Source organism: Protopterus annectens, chromosome 9.part0, assembly GCF_019279795.1.
Source record: "Protopterus annectens isolate FY-2018-M chromosome 9.part0, PAN1.0, whole genome shotgun sequence".
NCBI classification, from domain to species: Eukaryota; Metazoa; Chordata; order Ceratodontiformes; family Protopteridae; genus Protopterus; species Protopterus annectens.
In genome coordinates this window covers 1,434,689,428-1,434,712,130 of record NC_056743.1, presented here as the reverse complement: position 1 = coordinate 1,434,712,130, position 22,703 = coordinate 1,434,689,428, and the positions used below count along the sequence as shown (strand labels likewise).

General features: G+C 43.4%; 1 protein-coding gene across 2 annotated transcripts in view; it reads left to right on the top strand.

The window, feature by feature from the left end:
- The window catches only part of DBNL (drebrin like), a 902,612-nt gene that overhangs the window by 727,825 nt on the left and 152,084 nt on the right, over positions 1-22,703 (top strand). For both annotated transcript variants that reach the window (XM_044084396.1, XM_044084395.1), the window contains exon 7: positions 8,671-8,822. In XM_044084396.1, the coding sequence (XP_043940331.1) occupies positions 8,671-8,822 (152 nt within the window). The remainder of the gene's footprint in view (positions 1-8,670; positions 8,823-22,703) is intronic.

The window sequence follows — 22,703 nt, the reverse complement described above, 5'->3', positions numbered from 1 at the left end:
TTATGACTGCAGCAATGTGAGACTAAGAACATAGTACAGTTTTGTACCTACCATAAATGTAGATGTTCGAGGATCCACATTGCTGCAGTCCTATTTTCCCTCCCTCCTTCCCCTCTATTGTTTGGGGTTGCTGTTTTTTCCTTTGGGATAACTGTTATTTTCTCACTTGTGGTTGTTGGGTATTTACTATTTTGGCTGGCCTTTCCTTTTTAAGGCCTTCTGACATCTGGGGCAAGAAAGACTGAGGATATGGCGTCGGTCATGCGCTTAAGTACTACTACGTACTGACGTCCGCTCCGGGCATCCATGACCGACGCCAGCCTAACTCTTTGGTATTCGGGCCGACCGAGGACAGCGGACTACCCACAGGTTATGACTGCAGCAATGTGGATCCTCGAACATCTACATTTATGGTAGGTACAAAACTGTACTTTTTGGATAGTGCAATAAAAGTAGCTTTATTGTAATCCCTCTTGCTGATGCTGCCATGGATTCCTTTTCCTTATCAAAAGTGCATTTCAGAGCAGATTTCATAAAGTTAGATCTGAGTAGAATAGATGGAGCCAACTCTTACTCCTGGCAACCTGCAGAAGTATCCAGCAAATTAGACTAATACTACATAATACTGTATCAGGAAATGCCATACAAACCTTTTGTATATACTGAAATATTTCTACGAACTCCATAATATAAGCCACCATAGGGACAGCACAGTTTCTAGTAGCACTATTAATGTGTATGCCTGACAGTCTTGGTCTTTCTCTTTCTTAGAAACACTTTGAGTATTTGCATTAGTTTATCTATGCCTTTGTTCATGTTTTTGCAGTTATTTCAAAAGTTGTCACTAGCTCAGCCTGAAAGTAACTGTTCCCCCTTTCAAGTAAGTGATGCATACCTACATTTAAAGCTTTCATACAGCCACCTTTCATCAAAAACTGGGGGGTGCTTTATAACTACTAGCCATTCTTGGCCATCAGTTGTACAAACAGCAGACAATAAATTTACAGTACAAAAACAATTTTGATGGGAGAAGTGTTACTTTAAGCCATCTGTAAACGCCATTCTGCAATCACTGAAAAGTCCAAATTCAAAACAAGACTCCAGCAAAGTCATTTTCTTCCCCTTTTCTCAGTCAGTCTACCCTTCTCATTCTGTAGAACCTTTTCATGTGAAAGAGTAAGAACTGAAGGGTCAGGTAACAATAGTGAAAGTAACTGGTTACACAAGTAATACAATGGAAATAATGAAGATATGGATGGTTATAAATGGAAGGATGGTAGGGTTACCATCTGCCTGTTCTCCTTAGATTATCCAGTAAGGTGAATACTGACCCTGAACTCCAGAAACAACTACAAACTCGGCAAGCAGAACACCAGTGTTTGTCAAGTCATCGCCTTCAGACATTGTTTGTACAGTCATTGCTTCAATGTGATGCAGTTGTGTTTGAGGAAGTTTGGGGAAACAAAGGATATTCTCATTTTGCCTTCCACACTGATGAGCAGACATATCTATTTTCATCATGAAATGGGCAGGGTAGGTGGAGTAAGGGGTGGAGTAGGTTGAGGATGGGATAGAGCAAGTGGTGTGGCTTTTTTTTTTATATAGTTTTTGCTCATTTCAAATGTGACAGCCATAAAAGATTAATGTATCAAGGAAAATGACTCATGCTGCGTGCCAAGAATGTCATCTGTGCCCTTTTCAACCTTTAATTGACGTAGTGAAACCGATGGTCAAGATTGCTGCTTCTAGCAGTGGTACATAACAAATTTCAAATATAATTGGAATAGAATCTGAATGAATGAGCATTTTCTAAAAATGTCATAGAAAATGTTAGTCTCACTTTACTATATCATAATAATTTGTGAGATCTGTTACTAATGTGTACCTAATAAAAGATGCAGCCGACGCCATTTTCTTCAGTCTTTCTTGCCGCGCAGTGCCTGAAGCAAAAGCAGTTCACAAGTGCCGGTCGGCCAACTCCTGAGATTTTCAAAATCGAATTTCAGATCCAAAGTCTTCAATAAAGCTATGTACCCCGTTGGGGAAACTTTTTTTCTTGCTCCAGACCGATGTCCGAAAAAGTTAACAATTGTATTTCTTGTGGGAAGCAAATACCTCATAAGGATTTTCATTCTTACTGTATTCCTTGCCTAGGCCCTGACCACGATGTTGCTAGCTGTCGGTTTTGTGCTAGATTTAACCAATGCACTATTAAGCGTCGGTACGATTTTGCCTTTCATTACTTTAGCCGAAGGTTTAATTATATAATGCTGTCGGAACAGCCGACCGGAGTTTATAAAAAGCGCAAGGAAATGGACAGGCATCTGAGGTCCAAAACCGATGACGAGGCCTCCGCTAGGCCAGTTGCCGGTTCTCAGTGAGGTGCTTTCGCAGCCCCTGATGCCCACCACCTCAGAGCACAGGCCACTTCCGACTCCCATGTGGAGGCAACTAGGTCTCTGGATACTCTAGGTATTGGACACTCGGAGACTATTCCCTCAGATGGGTTCGGAGCCGCTGAGCAGGCATCGGCTTCTGAGGGGGATTTCAGACCTACACAGTTATGTCAAGCCAACCTCAGCTTCCAAGGCAAAGACTAAAACAGCTTTGAAGACAAGAAACAAGTACAGCATTCTCCTGGACAGACTTCCATGTCTAAGAAACAGATGCTTAAAATGGCCGAAGATCTGATTACTTTGATCAGGGGTTCCCATACCCCTCCTGATAAGAGGCCTAGGCAAGACACAATATGATTCCTCTGATCAGGTTTTCATTTCCTCTGACTCCTCTTCAGAACAGGGATACTCTCTTCCTCCCGCCTCTCCTCCTGAGGATTATTCTTTTGGGGATACCCTGCATACCATGAGGGAGCATTTTCACTGGGAGAGCCAGGATTACTCTGAATCTAAGAAAAGGCTCGGAGACTTTCTTTTACTGCCTCATCACAGACCTATTGCTATTCCACCTGTTCTAAACATTGTAGATGTATTTTCAGAGTTCGGCCTGTCTTCTGACTCTTTACCCCCTGCACCTGTTAAGCCAGATAGATACTATAGGGTTCCAGATTCTCATAAATTTTTATTTAAAAACCCTGCTACTGACCCAGAAACTATATCTCAGGGTCCCAAAGGGGTCAAGGCTTCCACTGCAAAAAACCCTGTCCCCTCTGATAGGGATTCTAGGGCACTGGACGGATGGGGGGAAAACATTTACACTTGTGCTACCTTGGCTGTAAGGGCTTTAAATTGTCAGTTTCATATGCTTAAATATCAGCAATACTACAATGTCACTGCTAAAACAGAAAATGATGACAAATTCTGAATGTTCTGAAACAAGGAAATGCAGGATTTATTGCATGCAGCTGAACAAGTGGGAAAGCATACTTTGCAATGTGGTTTTGATTCACTGGAGGCCTCTTGCAGGGCCGCTGTTACAGGTTCTGTCATTAGAAGGCATGCTTGGTTAAAGGAACAGAATCTTCCCTGATCGTGTTAAAGCAAAATTATTGGATGCTCCATTACAGCATGATACTTCGGTGTTAAGGCAGAAGAGGTATTGAAGAAAATGGAGGATAAAGCAAAATCTATGCAGACAGTAAAGGATTTCTTACAGGTACAGCCACCCAGATTTAGCAGGAACTGGCCTTCTAAGAATTGGTCCTTTCCTGTGTCAGACAGGCCACAAAGAGGCAGATACAGACACCCTAGAGGCAGACCCCAGCCCCAAGGCGCATACAGGTCTAAACAATGGGGTGCTTCTACCTCCAAAAGCGGAGAAGACAAATCACAACCATATAGGAAACAGTCCCAATAACTTTCCTCTGCCAATGCCAAGCAAATCTTTTGGTAGCACCCTTAGGGGGAAAGCTAGCACTTTTTTCACAAAATTGCCACATGATTACCCAGGACATATGGGTCTTGAATATAGTCTCTCAGGGCTACAGATTCCACTTTCACACCCTTCCAAAGACAAAAGGTATGCCAGACCTGCCACACAATCAATGGGCAGAGGCACAAAAGCAAGTTTCATCTCTCATGGAAATGAGGGCTATTCAGCGAGTACCACAGCGAGAGCAGAGGACAAGGATATTATTCCAGACTTTTCTTGGTACCCAGAAAGGACAAAGCCTGGAGACCAATACTGGACCTGTCTATTCTAAACACTTTTCTGGACGTTCCAAAATTCAAAATGTTGAGACTGCAGCAGCTTCTGCCCATGCTGGGCAAGAAGGCTTGGCTTGTAACTTTGGACCTCAGAGGCATACTTGCATGTCCCAATCAGACAATCTTGCAGAAGATACCTCAGATTCATAGCTGGCTCAATGCACTACCAATTCTCTGCACTGCCCTTTGGCTTATCTACTGCGCCCAGGGTCTTCACAAAATGTCTGGCACCAGTAATTGCATTTTGCAGACAAAGAGGTATTCAAATATATCCCTACTTGGACGGCTGCCTTATTCAAGCAGAGAACAAAGACATTCTACTGAAACATCTGGCGTTTGTAAAAAGATTACTAATTTGCCTAGGGTACACAGTAAACGAAAAGAAATCAAAACTAGTACCCTCTCAAGAGATAATATTCCTGGGTGCAAATTTAAATACAACTGCCCAGATGGCTTATCTCACGCCAGATAAACAAAGGCAACTGAGTTCTTACTTCGAAAAGATGGCAACAAAGACCCAGTTATCTGCAAGAAAAATTCTGCAGGCTTTGGGTTTCGTGGCATCCTGCATTCTGCTAATTCCATATGCAAGACTGCATATGAGGAAGCTACAATGGTACCTAAAAAGTGTTTGGACTCAACATTGCCACAACCTGGAAACATTAATTACCCTCATTCCCTGCCTGCAACAGGAGTTTCGATGGTGGGCACAGGCCTGTCACCACAACAAGGGACAGCCTTTCACTTTACCCACAGCCAGGCAGACACTAACAACAGATGCATCAGATTATGCCTGGGTTGGCCCACATGGCAGCAAAATGTATTCAGGGCACATGGCCCACAAGCCAAATGCATCTTCATATCAATCAAAAAGAGATGCTAGCTGTATGTAATGCCCTGACAGCCTTCAAGGATCTACTCCATCCAGAACAACTGCGGATAAAGATGGACAATACTACAGTCATGTGGTACATAAACAAGCAAGGAGGCACACATTCCTACCCCCTCTGCAGACAAGCCATGACTTTGTGGAACACAGCATTGACTTGCACCTGCAAGCACAATTCCTGCCAGGAAAGACCAATACCTGGCAGACGAACTAAGCAGAAACCTCATGGACCCTCACGACTGGAAACTAGATCCACAAGTCTTCAGCATGATAACGAGGAAATGGGGATGCCCAGACATAGATCTATTCGCCTCCCCTCACAACTGCCAACTACAGAGATTCTCCACAAGGACTTATCACAAACAAGCATGGAAAGTGGATGCTCTATCATTCAGCTGGAAAACCCTTACAGTATATGCCTTTCCTCCACTGCCTCTCCTCCCCAAGGTACTCCTAAAGGTCAGACAAGAGAAGCCAAAAATTATACTGATTGCCCCAGACTGGTATCCAATCCTAAAGAGCTTGTCTCAAGGCCCAGTCTGGACATTACCTCAAATCCTTCATCTACTGACCCAACAAAACAATCAGATCCTGCACAGCCAACTCAGAACACTAAATCTGGCTGTATGGCGGATAATAATAACCACTCACAACACGCCTCTCTCTCTAAAGCAGTTATGGATGTTATTTTGGAGGCCAGGAGGCCCAGCACCAGAAAATCTTGTGCAGAAAAATGGAAGAGATTCTGTGCTTGGAACCAGGCACAAGGAATTGACACACTTGTATCAAGTATTCCTCAGATTTTACAGTACCTAACTGAGATGCTGGACAAAGGCTTATCCTTCTCATCAATTAAGATCCATGCCTCTGCCATTTCAGCTCATTACAATACAGACCCACCTATTTTTTTCTCATCCACTGCTAAGGCAGTACCTCAGAGGGGCCAAAAACATAAGACCTCCAAGGAGAGCACCAATACCTGCATGGGACCTCAATTTTGTCTTGGAAAAGCTCGCACTGCCTCCTTTTGAGCCAGCCAATACAGCTGAGATAAAATTCTTATGGAAAACAGCTCTGCTCCTAGCAATAACTTCAGCAAGAAGAGTCCGAGTTACAGGCATTAATGGCTGTGGAACCTTTTATTTTCCATCCGGACAGGGTTTCTCTAAGGCCAAACCCAACATTTATGCCCAAGGTAGTGTCCAGTGTGGCTCTTATCCAAACCCATAGAATAAAGGGGGAGAGACTTCTGCATTCTTTGGACATAACAGTTACACTTTTACTTGGACAAAACTAAAGCTTTCAGAAAGACTGAGCAACTTTTAGTGGCATATGCTGCAGGATCGCAAGGAAAGGCCATTTCAAAGCAAAGTGTTTCAAAATGGATAGGCCACTGCATTCGATTTTGCTATTCACAGCATGGCAAATCAGTGCCTAAGGGCATTAGGCCACATTCAACCAGAGCAGCAGCCACTTCAGCAGCCTTTCTCAAGGATATTTTGGAGGCTGCAACTTGGACTTCAGTGCACACTTTTACAAAGCACTACCACTTACCTCTTTAGTCTAAATCCAGAGCAGGCTTTGCCATTGCAGTTCTTCAGGGCCTCATAGCCACTCCTAATTCTATTTAGGCCCAGCCACCCAACCTCAGCTTTGGGATTCAACCCAAGTGTATTGACTGCAACAGTGAAACACTATGAACATAGTACAGTTGTCTACCTACCATAAATGTAGATGTTCGAGTGTATTCACTGTTGCAGTCCAGGTTACCCTCCCACTGTCTCCCTTTCATTGCTGGGACTTATCTCTGCTTCTCTATTCTATACAACCTATGTGGTGTATTTGCTTGTAGATGAAGGTAATGTTTGTTAGTGCATGCTTTTTTATAAGCAGAATTTTTAGCCTACCCTTTTGGGGGCACCTGACATCTGGGGCAAGAAAAACTGAAGAAAATGGCGTCGGCTGCATCTTTTATATACTCCTGGCGCACTGACGTCAGGGAAGAGGCGACAGCAACTGACACCGGACCAGGACTTTGGAATTCAGGCCGACTGCAGGTAGCCTGCCAGCAGGATAACCCAAGTGTAATGACTGCAACAGTGAATACACTCGAACATCTGCATTTATGGTAGGTACACAACTGTACTTTTTCTGTTTTGGGGTGATCAGTACCCATTATTAAAGCTGCCTTTACTTCAGTTGAAATCTTTACCTGCATTTAGTAATTTGTTTTTGGATTCATTTTTGAGAAGACAGTTCTTCGACTTTAAAGACTCTTGAGTGCAACAAAGAAAATAGAGAGCTGTCAGATACAACTAATGAGTAAAGATTAAGACTATTTAACTTTTGCTTAGTTACTGCATACCCTTCTATAACAGATAGGTTTGCCTTTCATTGTGTTGTGTGATGCTTATGTTTTACATGTAGCTAATTAAAATCTGTTCCAAGGGTGGACCTAAAGGTTCCAACTGTGAGCTAGAGAGAAAACTGTCATAGAAGGAGAACTTGTTAGTACTCAGAGTAGTAAACTTTTGGAATGTTATATCAATGCACAGTAAAACTGAGGGCTGCAGAAGATTCTAAGAGATTATCAAATTGCCCCATATCTGAATGCATCTTGTAGTGACTGTACACATGTAAGATATACTGTATTTGGTTTTGGGGGGACTCGCCTGACAGCTATGTTCATGTGAAGCTTACTGGGCGTAGCTTTCAGATCATCCTTGGACAGCTGTGTGCATATAAGGTATTCTGGGTGCCGCCCTTGACATTTTTATGCATGTAGAGAATTCTAGAAGTGGTTATGGAGTCGTTCCATGGTGACTTTGTGCTTATTGGATGCTAGGTACACACAACAGTGTGCAATACCAAGTACTTGTTTTAGTTTTAGGTAAATTACCTAGCAGTTGTGTACACTTTAAGTATACCAGATGCAGGTTTGTTACCGTCCATTGACAAGTGTATATGTGTGAGGCCTAGTAGGTGTGGCTTTGGGATAATCTGGTTTCTGGGTGTATGTAATGTTTATTGGGTTTAGCCTTAGAATACCCTGTTTGCATGTGATGTTTATGGGATGCAGTTTTGAGAAAATCAGCTAACAAATATGTATGAGGGGAAGCTTACTGAATGTGGCTATTGGAACAGCCTAGGGCATAACAATACGGATGTGGCTTTAGGAGCTTTCCATGGCAAATGTGTAAAAGGACAGGTATACTGGTTATGAGTTTAGGAACATCATGACTGATGTGTACATGTCAGATGTTCTTGGTGTTACTTAGGGAGCATCCATTCTCAACTGTGTACAGATGAGCTGCATTAAACTTGTGCCTTGTGGCTGTTCTCAGATAGTGGAGTGCTTGTTAAGAATGTTGTAGCCTTGTGCTTGTGAATTTTCCTGAGGAGGGATTTGGGGACATATGGTAAGTGTCCTGATCAGGCAAGATGCATAGAATGAGGAACTGTAAGCACAACCTTGCAGACTGTTACTATAGGAGCACATTCAATTTAGGTTAAATTCATGAACAGATTTGCTACAGTACTTTTCAGGGTTCTATTCTTGTCACAGGAATTGCCTCATTTTTAGCAGATTGTAGTTAATTGCATTATTTGCTTCCTTAGAAAGATGAAGAAATTCGTCGACAGGAGGAGAAAAAGAAGGCTGAGGAGGAACGTTTGCGACTAGAGGAGGAACGCAAAAAAAGAGAACAGCGAGAAGCAGAGGAGAGGGAAAAAAAGTTTAAAGAGAGGGCTGCAATGATTGACTCTCAAAAGTAAGTGCGGCTTCAGCTTCTGTACTAATGGCTTTTTTTTCCTTCAGAAGTATAAGCCTTTATTTTTGGCACCTTGCTATCAAAATGTTATATGCTGAACTTGCCTGACCATCAAACCCCATCACTAATGTGCTACCCTTTAGCTCTCTGCCTACCTGAAAGGCTTGGAAGAAGACCCCTTCCTGTGCAGTTACCCAAGTCAGGTTGTACAGCCAACAAACCTGTGGACCCAGATGGTTCAGATTTGTAATTCTGTGTTAAATTGTAAAGGCATGTTATTTAGCAGCTTTTTATACAACTACCATTTCCTGTTATAACTTATGCCAAGTCTATCACGGACCAACGTAAACCCATATGCAGTTTTACATTCTGCTTTTGATTTATCTGAAGTCTGCAGACCATCAACACTGTTCAGTTTAAGGTTTGCCTCTGTATATTACATCACATTGTAATAATCAGTAGGTGGCATTTAAGGGCACTGTATTGTGCAAACTTCCCTCTTTTTCATTATCTAGTGGCATCTTTCCCATGCTAACATGAACCCATGTAGAGATTTATATTCTACTACTGAATACTATTCTGTGGTCTACCCATTCTTCACATGGAAACCAACTTAGTTGTATCCCAGTTAAAATTTTGCCTTTTTGTTTTTGAAACCCTTCTGTCCATATTCCTTCTCTTGAATTCTAAACAGTTTTTATTTCTAATAACTGTGTACATCCTTGATCTATTTTCTGTACCCTTTCTGTCCTTTAAAGATAACATTAAGACAGCCCAGTTTTTTTCTGTGCAAGTAACTTATCAGCCCCATTATACTTGGTATCTTTGACGGAGCACTGTTCACTATCTTAAGGAACTACACAGTACATAAGATAAAATATTAAAAAAATAAATGTTGAAACGATCCAAGACTACATTTATCATTAAACTATCCAATATCCACCCAAACTATGAGATGCAAATGATTAAAAGCTAAATTATTCCAAAACACACCATTAATTCTGCTTCATAGTTTTTTTCGTTTTTGGTCCAGTAAGTAAAGTTAAAGGAAGTTGTATTTAGGAGTGACCCGCATGTCTTCCTGTAAGAAACAGTCCCTCAGCTATGAAAAAAGTGCAGCTGTGCCAAAGTGAAGAGTGAATCTCAAAACTCCGTACAAAGCAAGTAGTGTATTGGCAATGGGGTTTTGCCCTCTGCAGTCCACAGTGTGTGGGCATCCCTCATTCTCCCAGTTACTTATGTGTACTAACGCCAAGATTGCTGTACCTCAGAATTGAAGTACCTTATATTCTGAGAATCTCACTCCTGATTCTGTATTTGAAGCATTGCAATTACTGTCCTCAGAATTTCAAAAAAAAAATATTCAAAACTATGCACTATAAAGACACAGAATGCTTCATTTCATGTCTAACCATTTATCTAATGTAAATTGAGTCTGTTCTGTATCTTTAACGGAGCACTTTTTTGGATGATCATCACCCAAAGACTCCCTATGCTGTGGAACAAAATCCCGGTTTATGTGAGGCAGAGCACCTCGCTGGCCTTGTTCAAGAGGAATCTTGACCAATGGATGGGAGATCGCAGATACACCCCAGGGGTTACCTCAGTGTCACTGCTCGACAGAGGCACAGCAAAATAATGGGCATAGTTTCTCCAAACTAAAGGGGTGGCGTAAGCCACAAAACTATGGGCTAGGCTTATAAATGCCCTCGGGCAGATAGCCTAGTATGAACCTATGATACAGTGTGGCTGTACTTTAGTAACTGGAATATACCTTTGTGTAGTGGCCCCAAGTCAAGCTGAAGTAGTCATTAAGATATAAATTCTGTTCCCAGACTGTAGGTCATCTGTATGCTGGCTTACTTTGTGGGCCTCCATTTCCTTCACCTTTCATTGTCTGCAAGTGTTCACCATTTTAAATAACTATGATTAGAAACTCAAGAAAATGCATTTAACAGTTTATTAATCTTATTTGCTTTACAAATACCCCTGTATCTTTTCAATTGCTTGGTATTTTCTGATTTGTTCTGTGACAAAAGTGCATGACTGCCATTGTAGTACTCTTGAATTTTGTTTTACTTTTAAGCCAAAGCTGCTACTGTCCACAGTACAGTGGTCAGTAATGTAACATTGCGTTGTTTTCGTCTTCTGTCAACATTCTCTGTCAACATTCTCTGTCCACTGTCTCAGAATGGAAGTGGCCTTAATTAATGCTTTCTTAGTGAGTGTCAGGTGATGGTATCAAGAGATGTTCTTGCAGTCATTACATTTGGGTTATCTGCTTGCAGGTAGCCCTCAATCAGCCTGGTTATCAAAGTTTTGGGTCCTGCATCGGTTGTTGTCTCGTCTTCCATGACGTCAGGTAGGGTTATAAAGCATGCAGCCGACGCCATTACATCAGTCTTTCTTGCTGTGCGGTGCCCGAAGCAGAAGTAGTTCGCAAGTGCCGGTCGGTCGACTCCTGAAATTTTCGTTTTCGAGTTTCAGAACTGAAGTCTTCAACTAAAGCGAAGTACCCCATTGGGAAATATTTTTCTTGCTCTAAACCGATGTCAATAAAAGTCAATAATTGTATTTCTTGTGGAAAGCAAATACCTTATAAAGATAGGTAACCAAAACTTCCACACAAATTCACACAGCAAAATGCGATCCCAATCACAATAAAGGACGTAGTCTTAAATTTAATCAACGGCAGCCAAAAATAACGAACAAAAACATTTTATTGAAGAAAATACTCCATCCAAAACCTTAGATTAAGCGCTTTCATCTCCAACACAGAGACTTCATCAGAATCTAAGGTATAACACCACCAAATCCCTTTTATACTAAATACATTCAATTAACTGACATCTAATTAGATAATAAATTGATGAATAGCTTCAGTTTGTCTTAAAAAAACCATGCCACAAAAAATGGCATGCTAATAAATCCTGGAGACATTGTACGAACATTTGAAAACCTGTATAATTAAAAAACACTATACAAGTATGGGAAATGCATAGTAAATAGGAAGAAAATCATGAAAAGTATATATAATATTGTTGTGCATATTGTACTGTTTAAAAATATATATATATGTCTAACATTAATATATGTATAAAGATTTTCATTCGTACTGTATTCCTTGCCTAGGCCCTGACCACAATGTACCTCGCTGTAGGTTTTGTGCCTTATTTAAACTGCAAACTATTCATCGTCTGTATATTTTCGCTTTTAAACATTTTGGTACTTAGTTCAATTATCCAGATATGTCTTCGGTAAGCCACCCGACTACCAACATTCCGAAAAAACGCAAAGATAGACAGGCTGCCTAGGTCTAAAGCTGCCGACTCTTCTCCTAAGCTAGTCGCCAGTTTACCGGTACTCAGTGAGGCACTTTCGCAGCACCTGATACCCACTACTTCAGATTCGCAGGCCTCTATTGAGACCCATTCGGTGTCCGGTATGCTGCAGGATGCTTTAACTGTGGAACCTGCGGATGTCTCTACCTTGGATGGGTCCAGAGCTGCTGTGCAGGCACCGACCTCTGAGGGTGTATTCAGGCCTACTGACTTGCATATTAAACAGACGCCATCTTCTTCTTCTAGGCCTAAAACTCGAACCATGCCTAGGAAACCAATGCCCAGACTGCATGGTCAGGCCTCTATGCCTAAAAAACAAACAATAAGAATGGCTGAAGACCTTATTACTTTAATCCGGGAAAGTCAACCTTCCCCCTCTAAGAGACCTAGGACTGAATTTGCTTATAGTACTTCTGACCAGGATTCTGAAATAGCTGTCTCCTCTGATGACCAGGATTTACCCTCATCTACCTATGAGGATTCTGATGCAGAGGACTCTACTCCCTCTGTTTCTCCCCCGGAAGATTTTTCTTTTGGTGAAACCTTGCATACTCTTAGGGAGCATTTTCACTGGGAAAGCCAGGATTACTCTGATTCTAAAGAGAGGCTTAGAGATTTCTTACTCCTGCCCCAACACAGGCCTTTAGCTATCCCTCCTGTGCTGGACATTGTTGGCAATGCCTTTACGGAATATAGCTTAGCCCCTGACTCTCTACCTTCTGCTCCCAGAAAACCTGATAGATATTACAGGGTTCCTGACTCTCACAAGTTCCTTTTTAAAAATCCTACTGCGGATCCTGAGATCATTTCACAGGGACCCAAGGGCATTAAGGCTACTACTGCCAAAAATCCTACCCCCCTGATGGAGATTCCAGGGCCCTGGATAGATGGGATAAGAAGGTATACACCTCTGCAACCTTGGCCATCAGGACCTTAAATTGCCAGTTTCATATGTTAAAGTATCAGCAGCATATTATTGGATTGCTTAAACAGAAAATTATGTTGATACCTGATTGTGCTGAAAATAAGGATTTACAGGATTTAATGCCTTCTGCTGAACAGGTTGGAAAGCATACTTTGCAATGTGGTTTTGATTCACTAGAGACATCTTGTAGGGCTGCTGTCACCGGGTCTGTACTTAGAAGGCATGCTTGGCTTAAGGAGCAATCTTTGCCAGATCATGGTAAAACTAAATTGCTGGATGCTCCCTTAAATCAGGACCGCCTGTTTGGCGACAAAGCAGAAGTTGTTTCTTAAAAAGATGGATGAAAAAGCTAAATCTATGCAAACTGTTAAAGATTTCTTGCAAATGCAGCCTCCTAGATTTAGTAGGCATTGGCCCTCAAATTGGTCCTTTCCTGCCTCTTCCAGACCTTCTCAGTTCAAACCCAGAACCAGCAGAACACCCAGGCTTCAGTCCCAGGGTACGCACAGGACTAAGCAGTGGGGAGCTCCCACTTCCAAATCAGGGAGTAGTAAGACTCCCCCCTATGGTAAGCTGTCTCAATAACTTAACTTTAAAACTTCCAAGCACTTCTCAACTTTCCTTTAGGGGGAAAGATTACTCTGCAAGCAAAGAACTGGGAACTCATTACCCAGGACAAATGGGTTTTAAACATAGTTTCCCAAGGATACAGATTTAACTTCCACACGTTACCAACCCCAAACGGTTGACCAGATCTACCCCCAAATCAGTGGGCAGAGGCTCAAAAGCAAGTACTCTCTCTCTTAAGATTAAAGGCTATTCAGGCTGTACCAGAAGAGGAAAAGGGACAAGGTTTCTACTCAAGACTTTTCCTGGTATCCAGAAAATACAACTCATGGCATCTTATCCTGGACTTGTCTATCCTAAGCACCTTTTTGGTGATTCCAAAATTCAGTATGCTAACTCTTCACCAGTTGCTTCCCATGATAGGCAAAGATGCCTGGTTCACAGCACTGGATTTAAAGGAAGCCTACCTGCACATCCCAATCAGGGAATCTTGCAGAAAATACCTATGCTTCAAAGCAGCTGCATGCACTGTCCGTTCTCTGCACTGCCCTTTGGCTTATCTACTGCACCCAGGGTATTCACAAAGTGCCTAGCTCCAGTCATTGCAGTTTGTAGGCAAAGAAATATTCAAATATACCCATACCTGGACGATTGTCTAATTCAGGCAGAAAGCCAGGACATACTTCTGAATCATCTGGCATTTGTACAAAGGGTGTTAACTTGTCTGGGGTACACCATAAACGAAAAGTAATCACATCTGGTACCCTGTCAACAAATTATATTCTTGAGAGCAAGCTTGAACACAACTTCCCAGATGGCTTTCCTCACGCCAGAGAAACAAATTCATTTGACAATTTACTTCTAACTAGTGGCCACAAAAACCCAGCTATCTGTAAGGCAAATACTGCAAGCCTTGGGGTTCATGGCCTCGTGCATTCTACTAATTTCATATGCAAGGCTGAAAATGAGGAAACTACAATGGTGTACTACAATGGTATCTAAAAAGCCTATGGTGTCAACATTCTCAGGATGCACCTGCATATCAATCAGAAAGAAATGTTAGCTGTACAAAATGCTCTGACAGTCTTCGAGGACCACATTTTTCCAGAACAATTAATGGTAAAGATGGACAACACCACTGTTATGTGGTACATAAACAAGTAGGGGGGGGGTACCCATTTCTTACCCCCTCTGCAGACTAGCCATGGCTCTGTGGAACACAGGCTTGAGCTACCAAGTGCATCTACAGGCTCAATTCCTGCCAGGAAAACTAAATACACTGGCAGATGAAACGTACTAATCAGAAATCTCATGGGCCCACACAAGTGGAAACTGGAACCAAAGATTTTCAACATGTTGATCAACAAATGGGGAATCCCAGATATAGACCGGTTTGCCTCCCCCCAGAACTACCAATTGGACAATTTCTGCACAAGGACTTCCCACAAACAAGCTTGGAAAGTGGATGCTCTGTCCTTCAGCTGGAAAAATCTGTCAGTTTATGCCTTTCCTCTTCTGCCTATCCTCTCCAAAGTACTACTAAAGATCAAACAGAATAAACCAAGGATGATACTGATTGCACCAGACTGACCATGCCAACACTGGTACCTCCTCTTCGCAATGTCACACCTGGCCCCATGGCACCTACCTCAGACCCCTACCCTGCTGTCTCAGCAGGAGAGCCAGATTCTGCACTCCCAGCTTCAAACCCTGAACCTGGCAGCCTGGCTAATTACCTAATCTCTCCATTACCATCCTTCAGTAAACAAGTGTTGGATGTCATTTTGGAGGAGAAGAAGCCTAGTATTAGAAAATCTTATGCTGAAAAATGGAAAAGATTTGCGCCTGGAACCAAACTCAAGGGATGACCACAGCAGCGCCCAATTTACCTCAGATTCTTCAATACTTAACTGAGATGATTCACAAGGGCCTTTCCTTTTCCTCCATCAAAATTCACGTCTCGGCCATTTCAGCTCATTACAACACAGAACCACCCTTCTTTTCTTACCCACTGCTCAAGCAGTTCCTCAAAGGGGCCAGGAGAGCCCCAACTCCAGTCTGTATTGGAAAAACTCACTCTTCCTCCTTTTTGAGCCAGCTGCAACTGCAGAGTTAAAAATTCCTTTCTTGGAAAACAGCTTTCCTTTTAGCAATCACTTCAGCAAGAAGGGTGGCTGAATTACAGGCCATTATGGCAGTGGAACCTTTCATCATTTTTCATGCGGACAGGGTGTCCCTCAGGACCAATCGCTCTTTCATGCCCATGGTGGTATCCGGTGTGGCTCTTAATCAAGTCCATTCATTTGCCAACCTTCTTTTCTGATCCACAGAACAAAGCGGGAATGGATACTGCACTCCTTAGATGTGCACAGGCAACTTATATTTTATTTGGACAGGACTAAACCTTAAAGGAAATCTGAACAACTGCTGGTGGCATTTGCTGCAGGGGCAGAGGGGAAGGCTATTTCAAAGCAAACCATTTCTAAATGGATAGGCCATTGCATTCATTTCTGCTATAAGCATCATGGAAAACCTATCCTGCAGAGGATTAAACCCTATTCAACCAGGGCTGCATCTACCTCTACAGCCTTTCTCAGAGGTGTTCCTACCAGAGACATTCTAGAAGCTGCTACCTGGAGTTCTATACATACTTTCACCAAGCATTATCATTTGCCAGTTCTCTCTAAATCCAGAGCTGGCTTTGCCACTGCAGTCTTTCAGGGCCTTATAGCTGTTCCTAATGCTATCTAAGTTCCTTCTCCCATCCTTAGCTTTGGGAATCTACCCAAATGTGATGACTGCAACAGTGAAATATGAAGAATATAGTACAGTTGTGTACACTTAACATAAATGTAGATGTTCGAGTGTATTAGCTGTTGCAGTCCTGGTTACCCTCCCTCCAGCTCCCTGACTTCTTTTGGCTATTTCTCTACTCTCCTTACTGTGCAGCTTTTTGGTGTATTTGCTTTTTTGTTGGAGGTAAAACCTTGTATGTGTGTGTGTGTGTGTGTGTGTGTGTGTGTGTGTATATATATATATATATATATATATATATATGTGTGTGTATTTAATTACTTCCCATTAGGGGGGCACCTGACATCTGGGGCAAGAAAAACTGATGTAATAGCGTCGGCTGCATGCTTTATACCCCTGACTTACCTGACTTCATGGAAGATGAGACTGCAACGTACACAGAACCCAAGACTTGATAATCAGGCCGACTGAGGGTTACTGCAAGCAGATAACCCAAATGTGATGACTGCAACAGTGAATACACTTGAACATCTAATTTATGGTAAATGTACAAAACTGTACGCAAGTGCCGGTCGGCCGACTCCTGAAATTTTCATTTTCTAGTTTCAGATCTGAAGTCTTCAAAAAAGCTAAGTACATCGTTGGGAGTCCTTTTTCTTGATTTTAAACCGATGTCAGTAAAAGTTAACAATTGTATTTCTTGTGGAGAGCAAATACCTCATAATAATTTTAATTCGTACTGCATTGCTTGTTTAGGCCCAGACCATGACATCCCTCGCTGTCGGTTTCTTGCCTTATTCAATCCTCGAACTATTTGTCGTCTGTTCGTTTTCGCATCTAACTATTTTGGTACTCTGTTCAATTATCTAAAAATGGCTTTGGTAAGCCATCCGTCTATCGACATTCTGAAAAAAATGTAAAGATAATGAGACAGAGACCGCATAGGTCCAAAGCTGATGACGCTTCCGTTAAGCTAGTCGCCAGTTCGCCGGTACTAAATGAGGCACTTTTGCAGCCCCTGATACCCGCTACTTCAGATTCACAGGCCTCTACTGAGACCCATTCAGAGTCCGGTATGCAGCAAAATGCTTCTTCGACTATGGAACCTGAAGATGTCTCTACCTTGGATGGGTCTGAAGCCGCTGTGCAGGCACTGGCTTCTGAGGGTGTACTCAGGCCTACTGATTGCATATCAAACCAACACCATCTTCTTCTTCAAGGTCTAAAACTCTGTCCACTCCTAGAAAACAGACCCCAGACCGCATGGTCAGGCCCCTATGCCTAAAAAACAGGTAAGAATGGCTGAAGACCTTATTACTCTAATCAGGGGAAGCCACCCTTCTCCCTCAGAGACCTAGTATTGATTTTCCTTCTGATTCTTCTGATCAGGATTCTGAAATTTCTGTTTCTTCTGATGACCAGGATTTGACATTGTCTACCTATGAGTATTCTGATGCAGAGGACTACATTCCCTCTGCTTCCCCTCCAGAAGATTTCTCTTTCGGTGAAACTTTGCATACTCTTAGGGAGCATTTCTGCTGGGAAAGCCAGGATTATTCTGACTCCAAAAAGAGGCTTAGGGAATTCTTACTCCTACCTCAACACAGGCCTTTAGCTATCCTTCCTGTACTGGACATTGTAGATGATGCCTTCTTGGAATCTAGCCTGGCCCCAGACACTTCACCTCTGGCTCCCAGGAAACCTGACCGGTATTACAGAGTACCTGACTCTCACAAGTTCCTCTTTAAGAATCCTACTGCGGATCCAGAGACCATTTCACAGGGACCCAAAGGCATTAAGGCTACTACTACCAAAAACCCTACCCCTCCTGATAGAGATTCCAGGGCCTTGGACAGATGGGGTAAAAAGGTATACACTTCTGCTTCTTTGGCCATTAGGGCCTTAACCTGCCAGTTTCGTATGTTAAAGTATCAGCAGCATATTATTGTCTTAAACAGAAAATGATGTTGATTCCTGATTGTGCTGAAAATAAAGAATTATAGGATTTAATGCATTCTGCTGAACAAGTTGGTAAACATACTTTGCAATGTGGATGTCCTTCAAGAATGCAACTGCAGTCATAACATATGGGTTGTCCTGCCTCAGGCAGCCCTCGGTCGGCCGAATTCCAAAGTCTGGGTCCGGCGTCGGCTGGTGTCGCCTCCTCTCCGACGTCACAACGACTGGAGTATAAAGGCATCGGCCGACGCCATCTTCTTCAGTCTTTCTTGCCGCGCGGTGCCCAAACCAGAAGCAGTTTGCAAGTGCCGGTCGGTCAGCTCCTGTGTTTTCAGTACCGAAGTCATCTAAAAGCTAAGTACCCCGTTGGGGAACATTTATTCTTGCCTCAGCCGATGTCAGAACAAATTGAGAAAGTTAATAATTGTTTGTCTTGTGGTAAACAAATACCTCATAAGGACTTCCATTCTCTCTGCCTTCCTTGCCTGGGCCCAGACCACGACGTCTCGGCCTGTGCTTGCTTTAATAAGCGCACTCTCAGGCGCCGGGCAGAATTCGCAGAGGACTTTTTCGGTGAATCCTTTGCGTATATCATGCCGTTGGATCAACCGACAACCCAATCTGCTAAAAAACGCAAGGACCGGGAAAGTCATCCTCGGCCCGCGTCCACTACCGATGCTACTCCTAAATCCTCTGCTAGCGCTCCGGTCCCCTCGGAAGTGGTAAATCAACCGCTCCAGGCCGACGACACAGCGTTAACACGACCTTCGGTCTCTGAGATCTCTCCGGTGCCGGTTGTGGATTTTCCTCCGGAAACCGAAGTTCTGGATCTACCCGACACCATTCCTGTGGACAAGGTAACGCCTGCACGTGGAGCTGCTAGGGTCTCCTGTTTCCATGTCCATCAAGGCCTTTGCACGTGCTTAGGCCGCCAGTCAGGCCAAGGCCCATCCTAAACCTGCCCAGGCCCCTTCATCTGATAAGCAGATCATGTCTGTGGCTGCAGATCTTATTTCCCTTATCAGGGGGTCTCAGCCTCATCCGGACAGGGGTTCTCAGCCACCTGCAGAAAAAAGGCCTAGAACTGAGCAGGCGGACGACCTCTCCTCGGATGAAGCCTCTGGGGATTCTGAGCATTCTGATACCCAAGAAGAACCCTTCCAGGCCTACGAGAGGACTCTGATGCTGAGGAATCAATTCCCTCTGCCTCCCCTCCAGAGGATTTCTCTTTTGGTGAAGTCCTGCATTCCATGAGGGAACATTTTCAGTGGCAGGGTCAGGAATTCTCGGACTCCAGGAAAAGGCTTCGTACTTTCCTCAAGCTTCCCCAGCACAGACCCTTGGCTATCCCTCCGGTTATGGATGTTTTGGATGATGTTTTCTCTGACTCCAGTGCCAACCCTGATTCTCTTCCTCCTGCTCCTGTCGAGCCGGACAGATATTACAGGGTCCCTGACACTCACAAGCACCTTTTTAAGGCTCACTCTGTGGACCTAGAAACTATTTCACAGGGCCCCAAGGGAGTGGCTTCCTCCTCTACCAAAAAACCCACTGCCAGCTGACAGAGAAGCAAGGTCCCTGGAGAGATGGGGTAAAAAAGTCTATACCTCTACTACCCTAGCCATGAGGTCTCTTAACTGCCTTTTTCCCATGTTTCAGTACCAAGATTTTCTCCTGGATGATTTACAGAAAAAGTTAGCCTCTCCTGAGCCTATTGATAAAAAGGCACTGCAGGATCATATTCACAACACTCAGCAGGTTATTAACCACTTTCTGCAGTGTGGTTATGATGCACTGGAAGCTTCATGTAGGGCAGCTATGACTGGGGCTGTACACGAGACATGCTTGGTTGAAGGATCAGTCTTTGCCTGACCATGTTAAAGTAAAGTTACTGGATGCACCTTTAGAAAAACAAAAGCTTTTTGGTGCCACTGCACAAGATGTTTTGAAATCCATAGAGGAAAAAGCAAAGTCAATACAGACAGTCAAGGATTTCCTTCAGGTTCAGCCACCCAGATTCAGCAGAAACTGGCCCTCCAAGAATTGGTCCTTCCCCGGCTCTGACAAGTTTCAAAGGGGAAAAAGCAGACGTGCCTGAGGTAGAGGGCAATACCGAGGATCTTACAGGGGACGCCAATGGCAACCTCCAAATCAAAGAAGTGGCGCAGACAACTCAGCTGCACCACAAGGACAATCACAATGACTTGACTTTCGTACCGCCTACAAGGGTTCAAAGAGAAGCACCTTTGGGCAGAAAATTAGCCTTATTCTCACAAAACTGGCATATCTTAACCAAGGACAATTGGATTATGGATTTGATAGACAAAGGTTACAGATTCCACTTCCACACATTACCAATAAAACAAGGCATGCCAAACCTGCCACATCATCAAAGGGCAGAGGCACTCAACTCAAGTTTCCAAGCTATTAAGTATAAAAGCAATAGAAAGGGTTCCTCCTCAGGAGCAAGGCCAGGGATTTTATTCAAGACTGTTCCTTGTTCCAAGAAAAGAAAACAAATGGAGGCCCATAGTGGACTTGTCAACTTTAAACACTTTCCTCATTGTGCCCAAGTTCAAAATGCTGACGTTGCAGCAATTTCTTCCCATGTTGGGCAAGGGGTCTTGGCTGGTCACTCTGGACCTCAAGGAGGCATACCTGCATGTCCCAATCAGACAAAGCTGCAGAAGATACCTCAGATTTCTTGCAGGGACAGAGCATTATCAATTCTCAGCATTGCCGTTTGGCTTATCTACTGCACCCAGAGTGTTCACGAAATGCCTGGCATCAGTAGTGGCACACTGCAGACTGCAGGGGATTCAAATATACCCCTACTTGGACGACTGTCTCATACAAGCAGACAACAAACAAACCTTAAAGAATTTGGACTATGTCATGCATCTACTGCAGGCCTTGGGATACACAGTCAACATTCAGAAGTCAAACTTACTACCATCCCAACAAATTATATTCCTAGGAGCCAAACTGGACACGGAAAAACAAATGGCCTACCTCACAGAGGAAAAACAGCAGCATTTACCAGAGTACTTCAAAGGCCTAGCAAAGCTTTCCCAGCTGACTGCAAGGAAAATCCTGCAGGCCCTGGGTTTCATGGCATCTTGCATCCTTCTGATACCTTTGGCAAGACTTCATATGAGAAAGCTGCAATGGTATCTAAAAAAACGTATGGTCTCAACACAACAACAGCCTAGAGGACATAATCCCACTTATTCCATGTCTGAAGAAGGAATTTCTATGGTGGGCTCAAGCCAGTCAACTAAACGAAGGCATGCCTTTCAACAGACCTTAAGCAGATCAAATGATAAGATGCCTCAGACCATGGATGGGGGGGTGCACATGGAGAGCAGATGCATTCAAGGTCTTTGGACGCCAAAGGAAAGACATCTGCACATAAACCAAAAGGAGATGTTGGCAGTGATACATGCCATCGAGACTTTCAAAAAAACACTAAAACAGGGACATTTGCTAATAAGGACAGACAACACTACTGTCATGTGGTACATAAACAAGCAGGGAGGCACTCATTCTTACCCCCTCTGCAGACTAACAATGCTTCTCTGGGAAAAAATCCCTGAGCCTGAGGATACGTTTACAATCCCAGTTTGTACCAGGCAAGGACAATGTACTGGTGGACAATCTGAGCAGAAATTTCATGGATCCACACGAATGGATGCTGCACCCTCACATTTTCTCTCAACTGACAAGGACATGGGGAAGACCGGACGTAGATCTTTTTGCTTCCCACTTAAATCATCACCTGGAAAAGTTCTGCACAAGGACTCACCACCCTCTAGCTTGGAAAACGGATGCTCTCTCCTTCAGCTGGAATTCTCTAAAAATGTATGCATTCCCTCCCCTACCTCTGCTGACCAAGGTGATACTGAAGATCAAAGCAGAACAACCAACAGGCATCTTGATAGCTCCAGACTGGCCGAGGCAACACTGGTACCCATTGCTATTGACCATAACTCGGACCAAACCATGGCCTCTGACCCTATGGCCCCTGCTCCTAACTCAACACAATTACAGGACCTTGCATCAAGACCTGAAAACATTACATCTGACAGCCTGGAGGCTACCATGACTTCAACACCAAACTCTCTTTCCAAATCTGTTCAAGAGATCTTGCTGGAAGCACACAGACCTTCCACCAGAAAAACCTATTCAGCCAAGTGGAAGAGATTCAGTGTCTGGAATGCCAACAGGGGTCAGGACACAGCATTACTGAGTATACCTCAAATATTAGAATACTTGGCAGAACTATTTCATACTGGACTCTCATACTCCTCAATAAAGATTCATGCCTCAGCAATC